General features: G+C 35.2%; 1 protein-coding gene across 37 annotated transcripts in view; it reads right to left on the bottom strand.

Moving 5' to 3' along the window:
- Positions 1-24,520, bottom strand: part of FUBP1 (far upstream element binding protein 1) — a 34,422-nt gene that overhangs the window by 2,205 nt on the left and 7,697 nt on the right. For 2 of the 37 annotated variants that reach the window (XR_003235891.2, XR_012000806.1), the window contains 19 exons: positions 24,274-24,313; positions 23,726-23,778; positions 23,548-23,619; positions 23,357-23,414; positions 20,405-20,567; positions 20,221-20,319; positions 19,990-20,091; positions 19,636-19,738; positions 19,445-19,545; positions 18,925-19,066; positions 17,728-17,888; positions 14,992-15,143; positions 14,824-14,903; positions 11,569-11,706; positions 9,800-9,874; positions 3,120-3,179; positions 2,894-3,039; positions 1,198-1,297; positions 279-325 (listed from right to left, as the gene is read on the bottom strand). Coding sequence is in view for 21 of the 37 variants with exons in the window: in XM_026004743.2 (XP_025860528.1) it covers positions 1,259-1,297; positions 2,894-3,039; positions 3,120-3,179; positions 9,800-9,874; positions 11,569-11,706; positions 14,824-14,903; positions 14,992-15,143; positions 17,728-17,888; positions 18,925-19,066; positions 19,445-19,545; positions 19,636-19,738; positions 19,990-20,091; positions 20,221-20,319; positions 20,405-20,567; positions 23,357-23,414; positions 23,548-23,619; positions 23,726-23,778; positions 24,274-24,313 (1,784 nt within the window). In the remaining 16 variants the exon portion in view is untranslated. Of the gene's footprint in view, positions 1-230; positions 326-1,069; positions 1,298-2,147; positions 2,516-2,893; positions 3,040-3,119; positions 3,180-9,799; positions 9,875-11,568; positions 11,707-14,823; positions 14,904-14,991; positions 15,144-17,727; positions 17,889-18,924; positions 19,067-19,444; positions 19,546-19,635; positions 19,739-19,989; positions 20,092-20,220; positions 20,320-20,404; positions 20,568-23,356; positions 23,415-23,547; positions 23,620-23,725; positions 23,779-24,273; positions 24,314-24,520 lie in introns of those variants that run through there. The other 35 variants (XR_012000803.1, XR_012000809.1, XR_012000802.1 and 32 more) reach the window with 21 other exon arrangements.

The raw sequence follows: 24,520 nt of genomic DNA, 5'->3' as shown, positions 1-24,520 counted from the left end.
TCAATTACAGCAGCAATCTACTCATCATTCCTTTTTTGTTTTAATAAAAAAAACAAAAACCGAAACCAAAAAAAACCCCCAAAAACCATTACCCAGAAATGTAAACAGTTGTTTGAACAACTTACAGACTTTCCACTGAAATGGTAGCATAAATAACAAAATACATTTTGGGGAAGCAGTAGCAGATTGCTTTTGAATTACACAACCACAAAAACCTCACAGGGACAACATTAATGTACTGAAATATTTATTTATATATGTCCTTAGGTTGTGCTTACCTGTTGCTTTTTGCAGCAGAACCTAAGGTGGAAGGTCTGGGAAGGCACTGTGAAGTATAAATAATTGCACTGTTTGCAATTAATAAAGATTTTAAACCTTAAATGAATCAAAATCAACAGCCTCCAATTTGTGAGTTATGATATTGAATCCAACTGAACTATTTCTTCAGTTTAATTAATAAATGCACCACTTTCCTAAAAGGTCATCTATAAACAGTATCATGCAAAATACTGAAATTGTTCATGTCAATAGCCCTACTCTTAAAGATAACACATAACTAACTCCTTAACTATTAAACTTCAAACTAGAACTATATATCCATATCTAAATAAGGGCAAGGGAAGTCACTCCAGGTTCTATAAAAACAATCAAAAACATTTCAAAATATCTATAATGAACTGAACTATTTTCTACCCTATAAGTAATCTCAACATTTATGTTCCTTGTACATCTCCCTTAATAGTATATTCAGAACAACTGGTGCTCCCCACCAATGAAAGAACTACTATATTCATGAAATGGTGTTAAACTGCTACATTGCTTAATATTTGCAAACTGAAAACCACTTCTGTCTGATACATTTCAAGTCTTTCATATTAATATAGAAGATATGCATACTGTACACTGAAAAGCAATATATTTTAGGAGCACCAATGAGTAATACTATTCAATTTAATGATCAGTTTTCTTTAGCTATAGCTAAAGCATATCAAAAATACTTACCCATTAAGCTCACTTAAAAAAAAATACAGATCTATGTATTATTCTATATTAAATTAAGAAGCAGTTATGGTTTTCCAAGATATCAGCACTGTATTCCAACATAATATTCACACAAAGTATGGCATTTACATTATGTGGAACATTGACAAAAAGATACTGTTGCAGTTCATCAATTTGTCATTCTGATGTACTTACAGTGCAATGCTCCTTGAAGGAACACAATCAAGGATGATACACAGCACAGTCCTCCTCACCCCTACAGAGCTAGTTCTATACTGGCTGGATCAAACCTGCACTTCAACAGACAATGGCAAGACAGACTGTATTTGCATGTAGTCTAATATATTAATATGCAAAGAGCCAACAAATATGCAAAGAGTAAACAATGGATTTCAACAAAATATCAGAACTTCAGCATGAGTGTTATAGAGTAATAAAGTGATTTCAAGTACATAAAAATTAAGTTGATTCAATGATTGGACTTGTGCATTTACAAAACAAAGCTTATCTATACTGCAAAAAGAAAAAAAAAAAAAAGAAAAAAGCTTGAACATTTCCATACCCCAATAATGTTTCAATGGCAGATGCATGTAGCTATACTTTTTGCATACTACTTTTCTACCCTAAATTTAAAAAGAAACACACTAATATTGTATACATTGAAAGCTTCTTTACATGAAAAAACTTCTTATTCAACTACTCATATTCACTATCCGAAAACTGTTTAAAATTAGTTATGCTGAAACAGTCTTGGAAATCAAGTAATCATCAAATTAAGAACAGAAAGGTTAACTGTTATAGCAGCAGTACAGATCTGAAACAGTGGTCATGTATAAAAGGAAATTTCACTGTTAATGCAATGGAAGTATGCCAAAAGATCACTGTACAAACATGCAGGTTTTAATCAAACAGAAGGAAAAAAATGAAGATATCAGGATTACTTGTGCTGAAACAGCCAAATACAATAAATGGAAAGATCCTCCAATCTACTACTATACTGCAAGGGGGAAAAAACATGCCAGTGTTTAAAAACTCAATTAATATTTCATGGGGAAAGCTTATATATTTGTGTATATGTATCTTAATTTATCATTGCTAAGAAATTATGAACCTTTAAATACCCACATATCCAACTTACCGACACAGGAGGTTTCATATCATTTATTGTAAAGCACAAAACAGGCATTTTAAAAGTGAAAGTATACATTGAAAAAGTACATTTATATCACAAAGCATTGACCACATAATAGTTGCAAATACATTTGCTGGAATGTGTACATCTACACTAAATACTAAAAACAAACCAATTTTCATTTCTACACAGAAATATTAACCTCCTATCAGTAGTGATAGATATTTTGTACATTTTCAAAAAAAAAAAAAAAAACACTATTTTAAACCAAAAACAAAATTAAGATCTTCATCAAGTCGTCTGCATCCATATATTTAACAAAGGTTTTTTTCCCCCACACAATGAAGCAAATACTGTATTGTCCACTTCTTATTATTGGCCCTGTGCAGAAGAGATACATAAGAAATACACAAAAAGTTAAAGAAAATCCTTTAAATGGAGCTAACTCAGGAGTGAATCCTTTAAGAAAGAAAAACTGGTTAATATAAATGGTGGTGGCTTCTTGCATGATTTGCAAATCCCTGGGGGAAAAAAATTTATTTTTAAAATCAAAAGCATTGTAGAAATATTCAGCACTCAGATGCCAGAAAGCATTATAAAAAACAAACAAAAAAACCCAAACAATACACCACAGTACTTCTTTAGTTATGCTATGCCAGATAAAAATTAAAAAGGCAAACATAATCCCAAACAGACAAAACAGTAAACATGCAGAACATGATTGGAGTAGAAATCAATACATTAGCAAGTTTAGTATACCTGAGGTGCTGGAGGATGCTGTGGCATTCCCTGGGGACTTGTCTGGGCATAGTAGGCTGCTTGTTGTCTATAGTACTCAGCCCAGGCTGCACTATAATCTGGCTGACCACCTGGTGGAGCACCAGTAGGAGCAGGAACTGCTTGACCTTTGAGAAAACAGAACAACTTTGTTGCTGTAACCACAACTAAAAGCCCAAAAGAATCTCATTTCTAATAAAAACAATACCTTGCTTCTTGTAATATTCCTCCCAAGCTTTTGAATAATCTTGTGTCTGCCCTTGTTGACCTAAAAAAAACCCCCTAAATTTTAATACAAAATTATATCCACTGTAAGTACAGGTTATAAAGACAAGCACAGAAGGTCAGAATCGCTCCTGTTTTATTTATTTTATATATTCAGTAGTGCCCTGTTTTATTTTAAATATTAGAAAACTACTCTTATAATTAAAAAATATCAGAATGCTGTTTCTTTTTGCCTTATATTAATCATAACTTTTAGTTCTAGAGTATCACTATTATTAAAAAGCAAAATCGAAACCATTCACATAGTTTTAACTAAGAAGGCAAAGATTTCGGTATCTTGATTCAATTACAGAATTTGTAAATATTAATGCTCTAAATGGAGTTTGTAAAGTATTTCATGTAAACAATCTATGGTACCCTGGTACTGATGTTGAGCACAGGGATGGGAGAGGGAGACCGTTTTTTTTTTTTTTTTTTGGTCTTATTTATTTGGATGTTACATTAGAGGTTTAAAGTAAAATATAAATCCTTGATGAAGAGAAAGAACATTCTTGAGAAACACAAAACTCACCTTAAAGCTATTAAGACTTTGTATTTTAAGATCTGGTCAAGATTTTTGTTTCCTGATTAGTAACCTATAAACTATAAGTACAAAGACTAATCTTCAACATATCCTTTATCAGATGTTGAAAGTTTTAATACAAGACTCAAATCACAGTACAATTATAGTAAAAGTAACCTGACAAAAGATATAAAGACCAATTACTGAAGAGGTTCAAAGTAACAAGACCAATGAAAAACAAAACTCAACAGCTTTATTTTTCTAGACAGTGTTAACTTTTCTGAATTTAGAGATAAAAAGACATAACCACCTACATACAAAGCACAAAAATAAAATGGGCTCTGGATTAAAACAAACAAAACCACCACCTACACAGCTATAAAAGACAACTTTTTTTGACAACTAGGGAAACTGAATATTATTGATAATTGATAATATTACTGAAATAATTTAAGAACAGTCTGCAACTTTGTAAAGGGTCAGGCACAATAAATACATGGGTGTTTGCTGTACTATTTTTCCAATCTTTTGAAGGTATAAAAGTTTTTGAAATAAAAAGGTGGGCAGAAAGAACAGGTGTTTTCTTATTTAGCTCCTTTGAGAATTTTATTTAGCTTGTAATTACCTGACCTGATGAATTATGGCTAGCTAAAAAAATACTGAAGCAAAGACACAGAGAAAGCTGTTATGTTTGTTGGATGTTACCTTAACAAGGCAACTTTATACAGTTGCAGAAATTAGTGTCTATCACCATCACATAATTGGTTGAAGAATAAAACCAATTCAGCTAATAAAATTTTAATATCTGTAACTTTAAAAATCCAAGAAAACCCCCCTTCTATAAATATAGGCAACAGCAGAGAAATCCCATGTAATATAAACAAAATTCTCTTATTTTTTTTCCCTAATTCTTTTCAAAGAGAAAGTTGAGGTTGAGTTTAACATTTTGATCCTGGGACACAATTTTTTTTTTTCTGAGACACAATTCAAGCAAACCTGAAACAGGTTTCAATATTTAGACAACTGCCAAACTGCCATTTTCCAGGTATCAATAGTAATAAAACCATACTATGTCTCTTACAAACTGTACATTTGAAAGCCTGCTAACTTGAAGCCAAACTGGGTTAAGAGAGCAACAATTTCTACTTCAGGTTGACAAAAAGGAACTAATCATTGTTAAGAGATATTCATTTCAGAGGCAAAAGGACATTGTAAGATGGTAGAAACAGGAGACACATTAAGAAAATTAATCAAACTCAAATGTTCCCTACCCTCCCCCCTAACTCAAATATTTCTGGGGGAAGTGAAAGGTAAACATGTTGGACTCTAAGAGAAACAAACACTCAGGTGTAAAACCCCTCCAACGCTCCAATGTTGAAGGTGTCCAAAGAAAAACTCAACTCATTCCTCCAACCTGGGGGACAGAGGTGATTCATTTTGCCCTGCTCAAAGTGAAGGAGGGACTCCTATCAACGTAGACTTGGCTCTCCCCTAGCCTTTTACGCCTCTCTGCCCTTTTCATAATTAGCTTGCTCCCTTTATTCTTGGTTCAAAAACTGTTTGAGGTCAGATAGTTTATACTTTAGAACATTACTTAGTATTTACATACAGGTTTACAGTATGTAAGGTTTTACTTTCATTTCATTTCAGAGTTAAGACTTGCTCTAGAGTTCATATGTAACATTCTATTATTACACCCCAAAACCCAAACCTGATTGAATCAATTTCACTCTAAGTTATCTCTCTAAACACCGATCTTTCCCACAACCACTTACTCTCTACCACCCACCATATCAGTGCTTAACATCGTAAGGGCCGGGGATCCCTGGGTGGCGCAGCGGTTTAGCGCCTGCCTTTGGCCCAGGGCGTGATCCTGGAGACCCGGGATCGAATCCCATGTCGGGCTCCCGGTGTATGGAGCCTGCTTCTCCCTCTGCCTATGTGTCTGCCTCTCTCTCTCTCTCTGTGTGTGTGACTATCATAAATAAAAAACAAAACAAAACAAAAAAATCGTAAGGGCCTTTCTCAACTCCCAACTTTTCCAAAAATGCCTTCACTAGCCCTCTTTCAAAGGGCAATTGCTGGTCTCTACTCTGAAATCCTGTCTGATCTCTTTAGGATGTTTATTACAAAGTCATTCTAGCTTCAAAAGTACCTACTCTTCCATATGTGCTGCCATTCCTTATTAAGACTTAAAATTTTCTTCATTAACCCTCTATAGTCTCATCTTTATGAATTTCTTTCCTAAATTCCGTTGGTAGGGAGCCTCGGTGGCTCAGTGGTTGGGCATCTGTCTTTGGCTCAGGTCATGATCCCGGGGTCCTGGGCTGGAGTCCCACATCAGGCTCTCCACCGGGACCCTGCTTCTTCCTATGTCTCTGCCCCCTTCTCTGTGTCTCTCTCAAGAATCAATAAAATCCTTAAATCGATTAATTCTGTTGGTATTAATCTTAGGAAATTTTAAATTATTCCCAGAAAACTAATTTAAAAACTCCTGTTTCAGGCAGCCTGGGTGGCTCAGCAGTTTAGCACCACCTTCAGCCCAGGGTGTGATCCTGGAGACCCAGGATCGAGTCCCACATCGGGCTCCCTGCATGGAGCCTGCTTCCTCTGCCTGTGTCTCTGCCTCTCTCTCTCTGTTTCTCATGAATAAATAAATACTCCATTTCCAGAAGATCTCATGAATAAATAAATACTCCATTTCCAGAGGTTTATTTACCTATACAGAAATAACAAATTTATAGTGTTAGTATTGGGTATTTTCTGTTCTTAATGGGAAAAGCTGACATCTAGCTTCAAAAGCTGGGACAGCCTGCCTAGTTTGGTAAAGAGGGCACTGGATTGGGAATTAGGATGTCCAGAATCCTAAAAAAATCCTAGCCCTGCCTGGAAGAGTTCAAACTTGGCCTCTCCAAATAAGGGAGTTGGATTTGGAAATAAACATTTTCACCTAATATTTTTTTTTACTTTCTTTTCCTTTTTAAAAATCTTGAGGGCATCTGGATGGCTCAGTCAGTTAGGCATCCAACTCTTTATTTCAGCTTTGGTTGTGATCTCAGGGTCAAGGGAATCAAGCCCTGAGCTGGGCTCCACACTTAGCAGAGTCTGCTTCTCTCCCTCTCCCCTTGCTCATGCACACTCTAAAATAAATAAACCTTAAACAGTAAAAATTTTTAAAAACTATCTCAGTCAGTAAAGCTAAAGCATGTGACTCGATCTTGGGGTGGAGTTCAAGCTTCACATTGAGTATACAGGTTACTTTAAATACATACATACACAGAAATCAATCTAGAAAACTAACTATATTAGTTTTATGCTTTAAGGTTGCTTATGCGCGGTTGTTTAAAAAGATCTTAAGTAATACACCCAGGAGAAATTAAGGTAATTAAGCAACCAATCATTTAACAAAAAAACTTTTAAAAGAAAAAATAGATTGACTATGTAGCTATCATTCAAGACCTGACAATTTAGCATTATTTAAGATTTAGATGTGACAATCACTCAACTGATCCCCTTTGCTCAATAAATTAACAGCTAATCACTGTCAAGCTACAGAAAAACTTGTAACTGGGAAGAAAAGAAAAGGTGGGGCTAAGGAGGACATTAAGTTAAACAGTGTTATTTAATTATTTCTATAATATTTTCTCCACACAGGATTCAAGGGAGTCCAGCCTACTATCTCTAAAATTAAAACTTTAGGCAACAGAGTAAAGGTAAAAAAATAAAAGAATGTCAAGGTGAAAAGTCTACCCTTAAAAATCTGAATGGTATTAAGACCTCACAGATTCCATTCAATACACCTTCTCACTTTTAGGCAAGTAAAATGTAAAAAGGCTAAATAGTAAATTTATTATTGGCCAAGCTGCAAACAAATGATAAAATATAATAAAACATAAGTCACTAATTCCTCCCCAATAATTATCTAGGTTCACAAACAGGCCTGCTTTTATTCATTTTTAATTGTAATATAGGGCACATTTCTGGTATATTAGCCACTGTGAAACTGTAAGTCAGACTCAATGATTTTAATAGGATTTGTTTTGTTTTTTTTAAGATTTTATTTATTCATGAGAGACAGAGAGAGAGAGGCAGAGACACAGGCAGAGGGAGGAGCAGGCTCCCTGTGGAAAGCAGATGTGGAACTGGATACCAGGACCCCAGGATCATGACCTAAGCTATAGGCAGAGGCTCAACCACTGAGCCACCCAGGCATCCCCACACCCAATGATTTTTAATTGCAACAATTTAATTACAAATGCTCAAATCTTTAAAATGGTGACACTATTTCATGCAAGTTAAAGTAACCATTAAGTACTGATTACTAATGCTATCACAGAAAGATCAATAGCATCCTCAGTTATAGTCTCAAAACTATCCTCATTTTATGTGACCATCCTAATTAGAGTATACTGTTTCGAGAAAAACACTTTCTTTCTTTCTTTAAACAGAAATCAAGCTGTGTAAAACATTATCACTAGGTACATGTATCTCACACAAAAAAGATTAACGTAGCTACCCTTCTGGAAATTTTTTCCTTTTGTGCAAGATGACAAAACAGCCACGGGCAAAGAAAACACTGAAATTTACATCGAGAGAATCTTAAGTAGACTATATCTTATGAGAAAATTCTACCAACTATAGATTCTGTATCAGTGAAGGACAAATAAGTTTATCTTTTAGCTTTCATTTGTGCCCAGTGGCTGTGGTGTACATGTGTTAATTTTAAATGACTAATACCATTGGCTTCTAAAAAACAAGAACCATTTGTTCAGAAATACAGATGACCTTTGAACAACTCGGGGGTTATGGGCGCCAACCTGTACAGTTGGGGAGAATCCCTGGGTGGCTCAGTGGTTTAGCACCTGCCTTCAGCCCAGGGCGTGATCCTGGGGTCCCAGGATCAAGTCCTGCATCGGGCTCCCTGCATGGAGCCTGCTTTTCCCTCTGCCTATGTCTCTGCCTCTCTCTCTTTGTCTCTCATGAATAAATAAATAAAATCAAGAAAGAAAGAAAGAAAAAAAGGAAAGGAAGAGGAAAGGAAGAGGAAAGGAAGAGGAAAGGAAAGGAAAGAAAAGGCCCACATATAACTGACTCCCCCAAAACTTAATAGTCTTCTGTTGACCAGAAGCCTTAGATAAGTCAATTAACATATATCTTGTGTATTATATATAGTATTCTACAATAAAGCTAGAGAAAAAAATACTAAAAAAAAAATCCACTTGTAAGTAGTCCCATGAAGTTCAAACCTATACTGTTGATCAAAGGTCAACTGTAGGATATCAGGTTCCAAGTGGTCCCAGGAAGACAAGTTTGGGAGACAGGTTTGGGATTTATGCCCTCTTGGAAGTTCATATTCTGGTTTTACCACTTAGTAGCTATACATGTGACCTGTTGTGGAAATAGTTTTCATTCATAACAATTTGTAGTAATGTAATTGGCAAAATACCTGATTAACAGTCGTATCCTTCATGAGAATATAACCAGAAGGGCATGGGCTCCTAGCTATTATGCCCACAATCTCAGCTTTAACACAATGGTTTGGCACGTAGTATGTACTCTACAAGTTACTGAATGGAAATGGCCTTTCTAGGTGACTTTTTCCCTTTTCATATATGCAAATGTTATTTAAGTAATTAATGTCCTATGTCACTGTAAGTTTTATTTTGCAGCAGAAAATACCACACAAAACTGAAATTTAACCTATGTCAGTGAAGCTACTAATACATAATATACACAACTTTCTTTGACAAAAGCATAAGCAATATTCAATGTCATATGTGCCAATGGGGCAATTTCTAGTTTCAATTATTACACGGTTGACAAATGCATTTAGAAATAAAGAGACGTCCTTGTTATGTGACCACAAACTTAAGTGTTTGTGACAAGCCTAAAGTTCAATGATTTTTAGAATGCAATTATTCTACACTTCCAGATTTTAAAAGGTAAAAATATAAGTAAAATAAATAAATAAATAAATAATCCTGGTAACAAAAACATGATACAAACATGTTTTATCACAACCTTAATCTTTCTAGTGTGATATTTCCTAAGTGCTTCGATTTCAATTTAATTAAATGTATAAAAAGAAATGTAGAACATACCCATTTTCTTGTAATACTCTTCCCAAGCCTTGGTATAATCAACCTGTCCAGCTGGAGCTGGATTCTGCTGATCTCCTTGTTCAAGAAAAACACAAAAAAATAAGATTGAAGATTTGAAAAGATGATCTTAGCCCTTTCCTTCTGTTCCTTGAGTGGAGAAATTGGAAGTGGCCTGCCATAGGGATTGAGGATGCTGTGTGGTAGTGGGATCCTTGGCTGGGGCCAAGGACATAGGACACAGGAGATATAGAGGCAGTCAACAGAGAAAATTTGTCTATATACATGGAAGAGAAGTCACATTGAGCATAAAAGTAAATTCACTGGTCAAATAAGGAAACACACTGAAGGTAACAGGTCTTTCACCATTAATAAGCATGAAAAGTGAAAAAGCTATAAAAAGAACCCTGAAGTGTTACAATGGAATTGCAGTTGATACAAGTCTTAGAAATATATACATATATAGATATTTGTGTTGTTTCATATACGTGTAGGCAGATAAACATGCAGGTAAATTTCCTAGCTGAAAAGATCCAGAAGCAATGACACCCTGGTAGAAATGAACTGGGTTTGGTTTCTTAAATACTAACATCTACTAAAAGGAATCAGGGCTACTTGGAAAAATGGCTGATTGTAGGGCTTAAGCCCAGAAACCACAAAATAAACATCTTATTGTCCAACAATGTAAGGATGTGCTTTAAGAATGACTTATCAAAAGGATACAGGAGCCATCTTGAAGGTACTCCTGATTGGCCAAAGCTAGGGCAATCTGATAATCAAAATAGCAAAGACAGTTTAAAATACAACAAACTGAATAAAACAGAAGTCCATATTGATACAAATAGGAGGAAAAGAAAACTTCCTTGCAGCACAATACCAATACATATAAAATTAATGATATAAATAGAAATTATCATGATAGCTGTAGCTCAATCTGGCATGTGTTTCCAAAAAAGCTGCTATGAGGAACAGAACAGTCACATAATCTGAGTATAATTCTCCAAAAAACATTTACTAATTTCAAAGAGAAAAATACAATTTCACGGTACAGAAACTTGGTGAACACTAATATGACTAAGTGACTACAGTTACCATCTCCAAGGATGAAGTAGGTCAACATTACATGACCCCATGATGTAATGAATTAAGAAGAGCAGAGGACTATTTCTAAGGTACTGCCAAATCCCAAATAGAACCTCATAATCATGATCTCATCTTTGTGAGAAAAAGGTGAAGGAATTTATGTTGATTTGATTATCACCTAACAAAACAAAAGGTTTGTACTTTTTTACCAGATGGGATCCTGGATCAGAATAGAGAAGCTGATGGGACAATTGGTGAAATCTAAGTAAGGGTTCTACACTAGAACAGTAATGATGTATCAATGCTGACTTACTGTTTTAGAGAACTGAATAATGGTAATGTTTTTTTGAAGTAATACAGAAAGGGTATTATTTAAAGTTACTGGGACATCATGTGTACAGCTTGGTTTTAAAATGGTTCTAAAAGACTACTGGTAATGGAATATGGACATGTATAACAAAATAATGGAACAAATGGGAGGTAAGGGATAAAATATTAACAGCTATGATCTCTGGGTGTTCTGTCATGTGTCTTATAACAAACTTTTATGAAAGTCTGTAATTATTTCAAAAGGAAAGTCTGCTCACTGATAAATACTGGAAATTTTAGGCATTATACATTCATGTATTTCATATATAATTCCAAACACAAGTTTCTACTTCTACATACAAAATAAATTCTTTAATTACCATAGTTACCTTGTCCATTGGTTTGGGTTGTAGTTGGTGCACCAGCAGGAGCTGCAGGTGGTGGCTGTGCTTGCTGTTGATAATAGTGAGCATAATAGGCAGCCCAAGCTGCTGAATTTGGATCCGTTCCTGCCTTAGCTAGAATAAACACAAGTTCAAGGTTTGCATCTGAAGTCCGTAACTTCTCTCACACAAACATCCTTTGGTAAATAAACAGACCCCAAAATTAACTGGACGTCAAAAATAAATGGTAAATGAGAAGTTTTCGATTCTATATTAAATAAACAGACCCCAAAATTAACTGGACCTCAGAAAATAAATAGTATATGAGAAGTTTTCGATTCTATTATTTTAATTGTCATCATTAGCTTTAAATGAAGAAAAGTGAGGTGCAGAGATTAAATGATGTTCCTCGAAAACTAGCTGAGTGGCAGAATTAGGATAGGAATAAAGATATTCTGTCTCCAAATCCAATGCTTTGCCTCAAACCATTCTGTCCCTTGGGTTTTTTCCTAAACTGGTTTTCCCTCAAGCACAGCAGTTCTACCATGGTAGATGACTAAAGAAAAGGACTTCTAGAAACTAACCTGTACAAGAAATAATTGTTTCACAGCTATGAATTCTATCCTGTCATTTTCAATGTAGAGACAACATTAAAAAATCTTAAATCATATTTCATCTCCTATTTCAGAGTAATTATCCTAGAACATATACTTGATGTCAGTCACTGCCCTACTTGAAATTCTTCACTTATTCTAGAGAGTCTTCAGGGCTATCAAAGCTTTTAAGTGCAACATCATCACCCAGTATCTTTAATGATCTGAACCCCCTGGCTTATATTTTCCATTCTAGCCATATCTTCCCTCATTTGTTAGTATTTTTCCAACACTCAAGTTCTGGTCACAGTAAATTGCTCACACTTTTCAGAAGTTAACGAACATGTTCATTATCTGGCTGTACGCCATGTTATGCTTCCTCTGCACTTGCACCCTCATTTTAAACTTCATAAAAATCAAGTCATGCAGTAAGCGCAGTAAGTGTTTGAGACCTCTCCATCAGAAACAAATCCTCTTGATTCTGGTCCCTTATACCAACAATATCATACGACACTATAGACATCTTTATTACTTTGTTATTACCAAGAAAAATGCAATTTCCTTAGCCAAAGTCTATATCTATATGAAATCTGTTTAGCCTTTATCCCAAATGGGCAGCAAGTCTCAATGCTGAATTTGATAGAATTCAATAGAATTTGAGAAAAATGGAGCAAGATTTGCAGAGGGATACAATTTTTAAGGTAATAAAATTTTAAGGCATTATCCACTATTGCTTTTCTAAATAAGTTAGATGTTTATGCCTTAATTGGGTCACTACGTGTATACTAATACAAATATTCTACTTGACATCATCATATAAAACATTTTAGAAAATGATACTTGTACTCCTGAATGTGTAGAAGGTGTAACAGAACCAGTCTCATAGTTACATATAACTAATACGTAAAGAATTTACTAATTATTCATTCAAAATAATTATCTTTAATTTATCATTTTATAGGTTAGAAAAATAAATATAGAAGGGTTAAAAAACTTGCTTACTATCCCACAATTACAAAAGTTGTAGGACTAGGACACAGCTGGGTCTGTTTCACTCTGAAATAGAAGTTCTTGATTACTGCATAAATCCTTAACAGCCCATTAAATTTTTATAGAAATAGATTTTAGTTCAGAGAATATGGACTTTGTCAACATGGGGCCACATTTAAATATCAGAATGCTAATAGAATTCACTAAAAATTTCATCTATATTATTTTGTTTTTTTACCTAATGTTAAATCTAAAATATAAATAATATCTAATCCGAACTATCTTTTAGCTAAATGTGTTGCTTCTTTTCCAAAAGCAATGGTGCAAGCCGTATTCATCAACCAATTCTTGTACATGGTGATTTCATTACTACTCCTAGCGGGAAAACGAGACTGATAGACCACTTCTGATTCCCAACATTTTTCTTAATCATGTTACTGATCCAAACAGTGCTCAGAAGGTGCAATCCTACAGATCCAAGTTTCCCAATATAGATTCACCCCTTAACTTGCTTAAACTCTTTAATCTCTTAAATCAAGTGATTTTTCTGCCTAATCATACCATCCCAATTAGCTTATAAAAGATAATAAATCTTTCCATTCTTAAGAGATGGATGTTCAAACTATTATACACTAAATATTTAAGCCTTTCAGTCCATTACAGCATTGCTAACACTAAAGAGTGCACGTTTTTGCTATAAAACAAACTAATCTTTGCATGCCTACATCCTAGCATACTCAAGTTATTTCTTGAATGAGTGCAAGTTGTGGCTTTTTGGTTACAGTCATATTGTATCATCCTATTCCAAAGAGTATACTTCCTATCAGATTAAAGTATGTTGTAATATAGGGCCACACTTAAATAACAACGTTTAATCAAATTCACTAAAACAATTTCATTTAAATCAATTACTTAGGTTCTTTTAAGAAATAAATACACTAGTGTGGAAAGGAATCCATAATTCAGTACCTTCCTTGAAACTACTCCAGTGAAAGAGGCCTAAAAGATAGGTAGTAGGTGAGAAAGAAGGATCATAAATAAATGTTAATTGGTTTCAATGAATGCCCCTTTGACCATTATGGAAAAAAAACTAGAGGATGGGAGATGTAGTAACAGAATAAAATGTATATATAAGATCCAGATCTGAACAGAGAAAACAAACTAAATGTATTTTTGCATTCTAACATGCAGACATTAAACACAGTCCTGATTTTTACTAATATGTGAAGTTACCATATCAGGAATATGGAAACAGCTTATCTTATTTGAGAACTTGGAAGTTTAATACTCGAGCATTAAACACTCCATATTAGACTCACATAATTCTATAAATAAACATACACTATTCTTTCATGAATAACATCATAACAAAATACATTATACATTTGATGGCACTGATACTTAAAACTAAGACATCGTACTACTTCTTACAGCTTTTGGCTTTTAGCACTCTGCACTTTATCACTCTGAAAGGACAGAAAGCCAAATAGGAGTAGAAAACAGTTCCATGAAAACAGACCACACATTCACACCAGTCTTATACACTGTGGTAAAACCAGAAACTAAAGACTCCTGCTGAAAGAGTAAAACAAGTGCAGAAAAAGCCACACAAGGTAGAAATGACACAAAAGATTTAAGGCTGTCAACAGGAATGACAAATGTCTTTTACCTGGATCAGGAGGGGCCTGTTGCTGCCAGTGTGGATATGCATTTCCCCACCCCTGGGGAGCATAAGGGGCCGGAGGACCACTGAAAAGATAAAAATCAAAATAAAAATACAATTTACCAAAAGCTAGAATTTTTTTTGGAAAACCCCAGAACCAAATTCAATACTTACTGAGGAGCAGGGCCAGGTGGTCCTGGATTGTAAGGTGCAGGGTTGTATGGTCCCATTGGAGTTCCAGGCCCTGGAGGCCCAGGAGGCCCATGGGGGCCTGGGACACCATGGGGCCCATGGGGTACAGGTGGCCCTAAAGGATTTACTGGGCCCTATAAAAAAGCAGAAAGATGTAAAAAAAAAAAAAAAAAAAAATCAGAAAAATGGTAATGGCTGAACAGTTCAAAGGCCAAACCTTTGAACCTTCCTTAAGTAACATACTTTAGATTTTCCTTCATTTCCTCATTCATGTTGCTTAATTCTACCATATTAATGATATAGTAAGTTCATTAAAATCAACAGCATCAACAAAGAATCGAGATATCTCATTTACCTTCCATTCTATTCCTTTCAGACAATTCCCTTTTCCACTCTTTCCCATTCCTTTTTAGAATTCTTACTTTTACTACTTTATCATCTTAATCACGGAAGCATATCAAATATCATATTGTCTAGCTTTTCTTTTTCTGCATCCATCCTACATCTATTTTCCTATCAGAAAACCACCTTGACGATATATTCTCCATATTACTTAAGAGCTTACTTATATCATGAATTGTCTACTGGGTACTTTACCAAAAAAGTAACCATTAGTTCTCACTCAAAAAACTAAACTCCTCTTCACAACCTTTGTGTCACCAAACCCCACTTATATCAATAATTAATAATGCTTAGTTGATTTTCCTTTTAATAATCCAACTTGTAACGACCAATAGACCAGGTTTAACTCTCCTAAACACAGCTTTTGTGCAGTTAGTGCGAATCACGTGACATTCTAGAGAAATTACTTAAATGACATCTAGTTATTTTCTCACTATAAAGAAGCCAAAAAAAAAAACAAAATAAAGAAGCCAAATGTCATGATTTTAAAGTCCTTTTTATTATTTATCTCTGTAAGTTTCTAACTTGTCATTATCCCTCACTTTCCACTATCCATAACCAGTCCTTCCAGAAAGTAAAAAAAAAAGGATTACTGAAAAAATACGAACATTTTTATAGGGCTATGTGCCAGATACTCTTTTAAGTGACACACACACTTTGTTTAATCCCGGCAACGCAGTAAAGTAGCTACTTTTACCCTCAATTAAAGAGAAAGAAATGGGAGGTAAACCAGAATATAAATAGCTCACTCCAAGGTCACAAAGTCAGTAAATGACTCAAGACTATTTTGAACCCTAACAATGGGACTCCAGGATCCATGCTCATAACCACCATACTAAACTGATTTTCAGGACGCTTGGGTGGCTCAGCAGATGAGCATCTACCTGCCTTTGGTTCAGGGTGTGATCCTGGAGTCCTGGGATCAAGTCCCACATTGGGCTTCCTGCATGGAACCTGCTTCTTTCCTCTGCCTGTGTCTCTCAAAAATAAATAAATTAAATCTTAAAAAAACAAAAACCTGATTCTCTACAATAACCTTATCTTGTTTGCCCATCAATCCAGAAGAATCTTTGATCCATTCATGCTAAGGATAGTAAAATCCAAAACCAAGATGTATTCATTGTACTAGCATCAATCTCTGCAATTACTGAGTCCACAATTATTTACTTCAAGTTTTTGAACACTTATTGTCCACACCACAGAACTTGCAAAGTTTGTATATATTCTTATGATAATACTTTATTTTTTAAAAGTAATCTCTACATCCAATGTGGAGCTGGAACTCCAACCTCATAGCACTAGTTGCATGCTCTACTGACTGAACCAGCCAGGAACCCCTATGAGACCTTAAGTAACTTTTATACACCTATTTGTCTTTCCTCATAGACAGAAACAGTTGTCAAACTTCTTTTGTATCCCATCCACAGCATGGCAAACATCGAGGAGAATTTTCCTAAGAAATTCTAATTAGTAGTAGTTATTTAAGAAGCTCCCTTACGGTCTATAGTAAAAGAACACAGTAAAGCACGGGTTCCTCATTTACAAGAAAGCACAATCAGGACTCTACATTTTTTGCACTACTACCAGGAAAGTCTTCTAAAAGGAAAAATTTCCAAATTTGGCCATGAATCAGAATCACCTGAAACATCCTTCTAAAATTAGATGCTGGGCCCTGTTCCAGGCATTCTGAATCAGAACTGTGTGTTATGTGTAAAGTGGAAAGCATTCTAAGTAGTGTACATTTTAAAACTCCCAAAATGATTGTCAGTATTAAGAGTTGGATTTGTAAATTTCTACTCTACAACAGGAGGATGCATATTATTCATATTTACCTCACTAGGGTTGAGTACAGTAAGCCCTTATTAAGTACTGAATTCCAGTTAACTACTTCCTTCAAGTATGTTTATAACCCTCGATCAACCTGAACATCGTTATCTTCAAGTAATGCTATTCATTTCTTACTTACCTACACCCAAATACAAGGTCTGAACACTTAGAAATGTTTATTTAATTGGGTTATTTTTCATTGCTGGAATATCTTTTCTGTATTATACGTATCCATTATGTGATAGATCTATAATCTTAGACTAGAAATTGATTTTTTCTGTATAACAATTATAGGAACATGTAAATTAGTATCTTATTTAACTAAGAGGATCTATGTATAAATTAAGGTTAGTTATCTATTTATCTAATTTTTTAAGCATGCTCTTTGCTTAATGTGGACCTTGAAATCACAAGTAGAGATCGAGTCACATGCTCTACTAACTGACCCAGTCATTCACCCCTATAAATTCAAGTTTAAAGCATACTCACACCAATCTTTTCTTCTATAAGTTGCCGCGCATAGTCTATTTGCTGTGGAGTGCCACGAATTGTAAATAATTTCATATTAGGATCTGCATTAGGTGGAGGATTTCTCTGAAGTTCTATTCTTGCACCAGACTGTTGGCTTATGCTTTTTATGGTTTCACCTCCTAAAATCAAAATCAAAACATAGTAATTTCTCTAAAGATTTAAAGAATACAGGGGATCCCTGGGTGGCTCAGCGGTTTAGTGCCTGCCTTTGGCCCAGGGTGCGATCCAGGAGTCCCGGGATCGAGTCCCACGTCAGGCTCCTGGCATGGAGCCTGCTTCTCCCTCCTCCTGTGTCTCTGCCCCCCACCCCATCGTAAATAAATAAATAAACCTTAAAAAAAAAAAAAAAAAGATTTAAAGAATAAAAAAGAAATATTCAAAAGAAAATGGTCACGATTAAAGGGCCACTACAAAGTTTTGAGGAATATTCCACCTGCCAATATTCTTTTACGATTTTCCATTTATTCTACACTTAAATTATATAAAGCATTTCATGATTCTCCTAAAATACATTCAAGCTTTAAGACATCAATTAGTGTGTCTGTACCCAACATTAAAATGAATTATAACAAAAAAGTAACTTATCAAAACATTTGATTCAAATAAATTGCTTTTCAAGTAATATAAACCGACTTATTAAAAAAATTCTGAATTTTAAGAGGATGTGAATCAAGAAAAAACAAACATCCAAACTACTTTTTGGGTCAAACAAAAGTTTCTCACACTAATAATTAAGCTGTTTGTCCCCCTCTAGAGGCCAATGGGATTCAAATCTAATTTTTATTTATATATAAGGTCTTTCATTTATGGTTTTGTTATAAATCATCACAAGAGGGGATCCCTGGGTGGCGCAGCGGTTTGACGCCTGCCTTTGGCCCACGGCGCAATCCTGGAGACCCAGGATTGAATCCCACATCAGGCTCTCGGTGCATGGAGCCTGCTTCTCCCTCTGCCTGTGTCTCTGCCTCTCTCTCTCTGTATGACTATCATAAATAAATTTTAAAAAATTAAAAAAATAAATAAATCATCATAAGATACCAAAGAAAAATCATTGCTACTGGTTCATAATACAACAGAAATAGCATCCAGAAAAATTAGGTCATGTGTTAATTTTTTACCCATACATTAAAACATTAAGAGTTTAAAATACATTGCCTTTTCCAATTATTAGTCCAGTTTTCCCAGTTGGTACAATGAAATTAAATTCCTGTAGTCCACCAGGTGGTCCCATGTTCCAGTTGCCTTGACCTCTACCTCTTCCTCGACCACCAGGTCCAGGTCCACCAGGATTACCAGCCTAAAGAAGGGAAAGACAAGAAGAAAAGAAAGAAAATCAGTATGGAAGTATACTCTTCTTTCCATAATAAGGTCATTAAATGTCTATTTTCCTCAACTTTCACTTTTTCAAACCAGAAATTTAAAGAGGCTAGAGGACTTGGCCCAAATAATCCCAAGCAATACCCACCATTTGTTCTTTTTATACTGGGATTAAGACAGTGCACTTATGTAGCTGCCTTCCTGATCCAAGATGTCTAACTCTAAACAATTTAAACTTTTTAGCTATTATCAAAGTACTGTCAGATTCTGTTATAAAACTAAAGAGGTGGGGCACTTTCAGACTTGAAGGAAAATATTTTTTAAATGAAAACAATGAAAATATTAACATCTGTCAAACCTGAACACTTCGGAGAAGGTCTGTGATAATTTCTGCAGCATGTTGACATCGGTCTGGAGGTCCTGTTATTTGTGCTATTCTATCAGGTGTTGTTCCATCATCTTCAAAACAAACAAACAAATTGGAATTAGCACCAATTACGTCAAAAAAATAATTGCTACCAACACATAATTAAATATGTATGTACTCACCTGGCTTAAACTGAATTCGAACACCAGCATCATTTTGTATTTTTTTAATCATTTCTCCATTTCTTCCTATTACAATGCCAACAGCAAATCTTGGAATAGGGACCTTACACAAAGAAGACTAAGTATTAAACCATTTCCTGAAAATTAATCTCAAGTCACAGAAGTGTATACAGCACTGTGCTTGCATCAAATAGGGTACAAGATATATATTCTGTACTCTAAGGCGTAAGTTGTGGGGGTGTTCTGAGGGACAGGGAATACAATGTTAGAAAAGGCTATGTAACACAGAACAATAAAAACACACATATTTATGAATTAGTATACAACCATTTCTGAACGGGTATTTTTACTTACATCTATCCCTTCATTTCCTCCTATTCTTGACCCATACTCATTTCGAACTTCTCGGAAGCCACCTTGATCACGAATTAACTCTAACACCATTTCCTTGGCTTGCTGAAGTACAAACAAAAAAACAAAACAAAAACCTTCCAATTTAGAAAGTATGTCTCAAAACACTATATGTGCATGTTTTGCCCATTCTGCCCCCAAATCCTTCTATGTAAAATATAAACTTAAGTCTACCTGAACTTTGTATGGGTCTCCTGTAATCCTAAGAGGTTTGTCAGCACCAGTGTTCTGAGGCCCATCTTGAATCATCACCATTTTAACTCCAGCCCGCTCCTATTAATCACAAAAATCAAATTTATTAACTGAAGGGGAGTGGAAGGAAACTGGCTTCAAAACAGGTGAAAAGACAGAGCAATACCTGAAGTTGTTTAATAGTTTCTCCTCCCTTTCCAATAACTAATCCTGCCTTGCTAGCTGGAATCATGATTTCTTGAACTGCATTTCCCGGTCCATCACCATGGTGGAAGCCTGGAGCTGGTCTTCCTTTTTCAACAATCTGGTCCAGTAACCGTTTTGCTGATCTGTCAACACATTAGGAGTCAAACAGTAAGTTACAGCATATCCAAATAGAGAATACAAAACAATAAAATCAGATTACTTCTCCCATCCCAATTCAGGTTTAGGGGGAATAAAACTAATTTAACAATTTTAATTAAGAGAAAATGCCATCAGACAGAAAGAATTAAACTATGCAATAAATTTTCTAGATAAAATTTTCAGTATTTTTGAGTGTAGCACATTTTTCTTAAAAAAAAAAAAAAGATTTATTAGAGAGAGAGTGTGTGTGCACGTGTATGTGGGGGGGGGGGGCAGAGGAAGAAGGAGTCTTTTATTAAGATTTTATTTATTTATTTGAAAGAGAGTGAGAGCATGAGTGGAGTGAGGGGTAGACAGAGCAGCAGACTACCCAAGAGCTGGGAGCCTAACGTGAGACTCGACCCCCAGACTTCAGGATTATAACTTGAGCCGCAGGTTGATGCTTAACGGACTGAGCCATCAAGCCCCCCCTCCCCTTTTAAGAGTTACATATTTTAGAGAGAGAACTGCAAAGAGGGTGGGCCAGGGGGAGGAAGAATCCTGAACCAGACTCCCTGCTAAGTGTGGAGCCTAATGCAAGGGCTCAATCTTACCATTCCAGTGATCATGACCTGAGCTGAAATCAAGAGTTGTATGCTCAAAAAAAAAAAAAAAAAAAAAGAAAAGAAAAGAAAAAAGAGTTGTATGCTCAACTGACTGTGCTACCTGGGTGACCCAAGTAGCACTCTACTTCTAAAGTTACTTCAGAATTAAGATATTTTGCCAATAATTGATGAATTCCCAATTTTAAAACATCACTTCAGTCACTTGCACATTAAAATTAATTAATTCAAAAATACTTATGACATGTCAACCACATACCAAGTAGTTATTCTAGATAATACAGTTGTAACACTGAACAAAACAGACATGTTTCCTGCTGGAAACAGCTTACTTTGATTAAATAACTAAAAACAGCATATTTGGTTAATTGCTATATGGACAAAATCAAAAGTATAAGGGGGACAGAATGTGTGTGGATAAAGGTATGCTACTTTATGCAAAGCACACATACAAGACACTTACTGATAAGGAGACCACATTTGAACTAAGATGTAATGGAAGAGGGGGAGTAACTATGAAAATATGAGTGAAAATATCAGAGAAAATGTTCCAGAGAGAAGAAAAAGACATTGCAAAGGACTCAAGTGAGAAGTATACTTGGTGTGCTGAAAGAACAAAAACTAAATGGGGCTCAGAGTGTGTTCAGAGAGGAGTGGGAAAAAAACAAAACAAAAAAAAAAACAAAAAAAAAAAAAACAAAAAAACAAGTGAGAAAGGTGGCAGGTGAGTTAGGCTATGCCTTTTACTCTAAGTGGTGAAGCATTAGAAGATGTGAGCAAAGTAATAATATGAAATGATTCACATTTTAAAAAGATCACTATGGCTATAGTATTTTAAGAATAGACTACCACTGACAAGACTAAGAAGAATGGAAACACGTTGAAATATAGACAAACTGTGTCACAGACAAGGTGGCAGTATAGAAGGTAGTAGGAAGAGGCTGGATTCCAAATAAAGTATGAAGAAAAATGACCAAAGAGTTGCCTATGAATAAACGAGGAATAAAAAAATAAGTATTTCTAAAAAAATTTTATTTCAGAGAGAAGAGAGCACCCATGCACAGGGGTGGGGGGAATGGCAGAAGGAGGGATAGTCTCAAGGTGACTCTGCTCCGAGTATGGAGCCCTATCTCATGACCCTGAGCCAAGAGTTGAATGCTTAACCGATTGCACCATCCAGGTGCCCCAAGAAAAAGAAGTGTTGCCATACACTGAGATGAGTAAAAGACAAAGCAGGCTGAGAATGGGGTGGAAAACAATTATTGACAATCTAAAGTTTGAGATGTCTAGTAGACATTCAAGTGGAGATACTAAGTGAGCAGCTTGATAGGAGTCTAGAATTTAGAAAAAGGAGGAAGATAAAATTTAGGACTATATAAAACTTACGATATATAAAACTATATACTAAATAAAGTTTAATATAGTAAATGAAGTCATCTAAGGAGTACACGGAGACAATATTGTAAAAGGATTGAATTTCATAGCACTTTCATTCTGAAAGATCAGGAAGATAAAGCAGGACACCAAGACTGACCGAGAAAGAGTAGCCAGGGAGGTGGGTATCTCTAGGAAAGCCATTCACACTGTGTCAAACAATGCTGATGAGTGGAATGAAGCAAAGGCCATTGTGAACTTGGAAAGAGCAATTTCAGTAGAATGATGGGAATAAAAGATCCATATCAATTCAAGACAAATTGAAAACAGGCAAATGATATTACAAACGGTCACCTCTTTTAAGGAGTTTTCTTTTTTTTTTTTCTTCTTTTTTTTTTTTTAATTTTTATTTATTTATGATAGTCACACACACAGAGAGAGAGAGAGGCAGACACAGGCAGAGGGAGAAGCAGACTCCATGCACCGGGAGCCCGATGTGGGATTCGATCCCGGGTCTCCAGGATCGCGCCCTGGGCCAAAGGCAGGCGCCAAACCGCTGCGCCACCCAGGGATCCCTTAAGGAGTTTTCTTATGTAAGGAGGCAAAGAAAAAGAAATGTGAGGTTCAAGGACAGTTTTTGTCAAGATGGAAGGATTTTCAAACATGTTTATATGTTGTTAGAAATGATCTAGAAAATGGGAAAATTAATAGTGCAGGAGAAAATCAGTTCAACTGTAAGGGCAATGTCCTTCAAGAGGTAAGAGGGGCTGGCTTCAGGCATATGATTTCATACTTACTGGACAGATTCAGGTGTTCCAGTTAACATACAAGACCTTTCTGGAAGGCCACCACTATCTGCAATTAAAAACACAAAAAACAAAAAAAAATCTTAGGTCAAGAGAAGACTGACAACATTATTTTCACTAGCGACTTAAAAAATTATGCTAGTTTTCTATTCACTTTGAAAACAGCAAGAGAATAACATTACCAGGAGCTATCTGTATTTTGCATCCAGATTCCTGTTGTATGCGTGAGATCTGTTCACCACCTCTGCCAATTACTAGTTAAAAAAAAGAAAAAAAAGAAAAAAAAGAAAAAAATTATTTGCTAAGACTATAACGTATGTTTTGATTGTTTTCAAAAACTTTAGAAAGTAGGTGACTTACTAAATCCAACCATTCCATCTGGAACTTTGTATTCTTCTGTCATTACAGACCTGCTAACAAATAACAAAAACTAACATTTTCCTTCAAATACAGAGAATTTGTTTACATATAACAGGTAATCTGATAGATATTGAAGTCTAATGGCTTAAACCAGATTTTCAGGCACATATTCGTAGTCAAAATATACCTTGAGTAGTTCAAGTCAAAATCTGAATTAAGGGGACACATATCAAATGAGGAGGGTATGGTAGATGAACAGTCTGAAGAAATGAGCTACAGAGGGTTTGGGGTGGAGTTAAGGAACTGTTTTCTTAATTATTTTCATTCACTTTAATTCTTCTAATATGTAGCTAATTCTACTCATCCTCCCAAATTACAAATATATCTCCAAAGGAAGTGGAGGGAAATAAATATACCGAAAAAAAAAAAAAAAAAAAAAACAAACAAAAAACTGAAGACACATATTCACTATACACCAACTTGGTTGTATTTTTAGGGACAGTTCAACTAAAACATGCAAATACTCTTTAAAAAGCATTTCACTATACCTTTGTTGCTGGTGCATCGGTGGTAACTGTGTTCCAAAAGCTACCAAAAAATCAAAAATTAAAATTAAAATTTAAGTTCACACATATTTAACAATCAATCATATCAAGCAATACTAAAATTTTTCCTGAACACACAGACACCACCTTTGAGAGTAAAATTTTATGAATACTTAAATCAACATTGACAGTGGGCAAGAAAGTCAGTGAAATGGCAGGTATCATTAGCAATGAAACAAAGAAATTGTGC

Source organism: Vulpes vulpes, chromosome 3 (assembly GCF_048418805.1).
Source record: "Vulpes vulpes isolate BD-2025 chromosome 3, VulVul3, whole genome shotgun sequence".
NCBI lineage: Eukaryota > Metazoa > Chordata > Mammalia > Carnivora > Canidae > Vulpes > Vulpes vulpes.
Note: the sequence above shows the minus strand (reverse complement) of the source record. Positions and strands in the feature narration are given on the sequence as shown.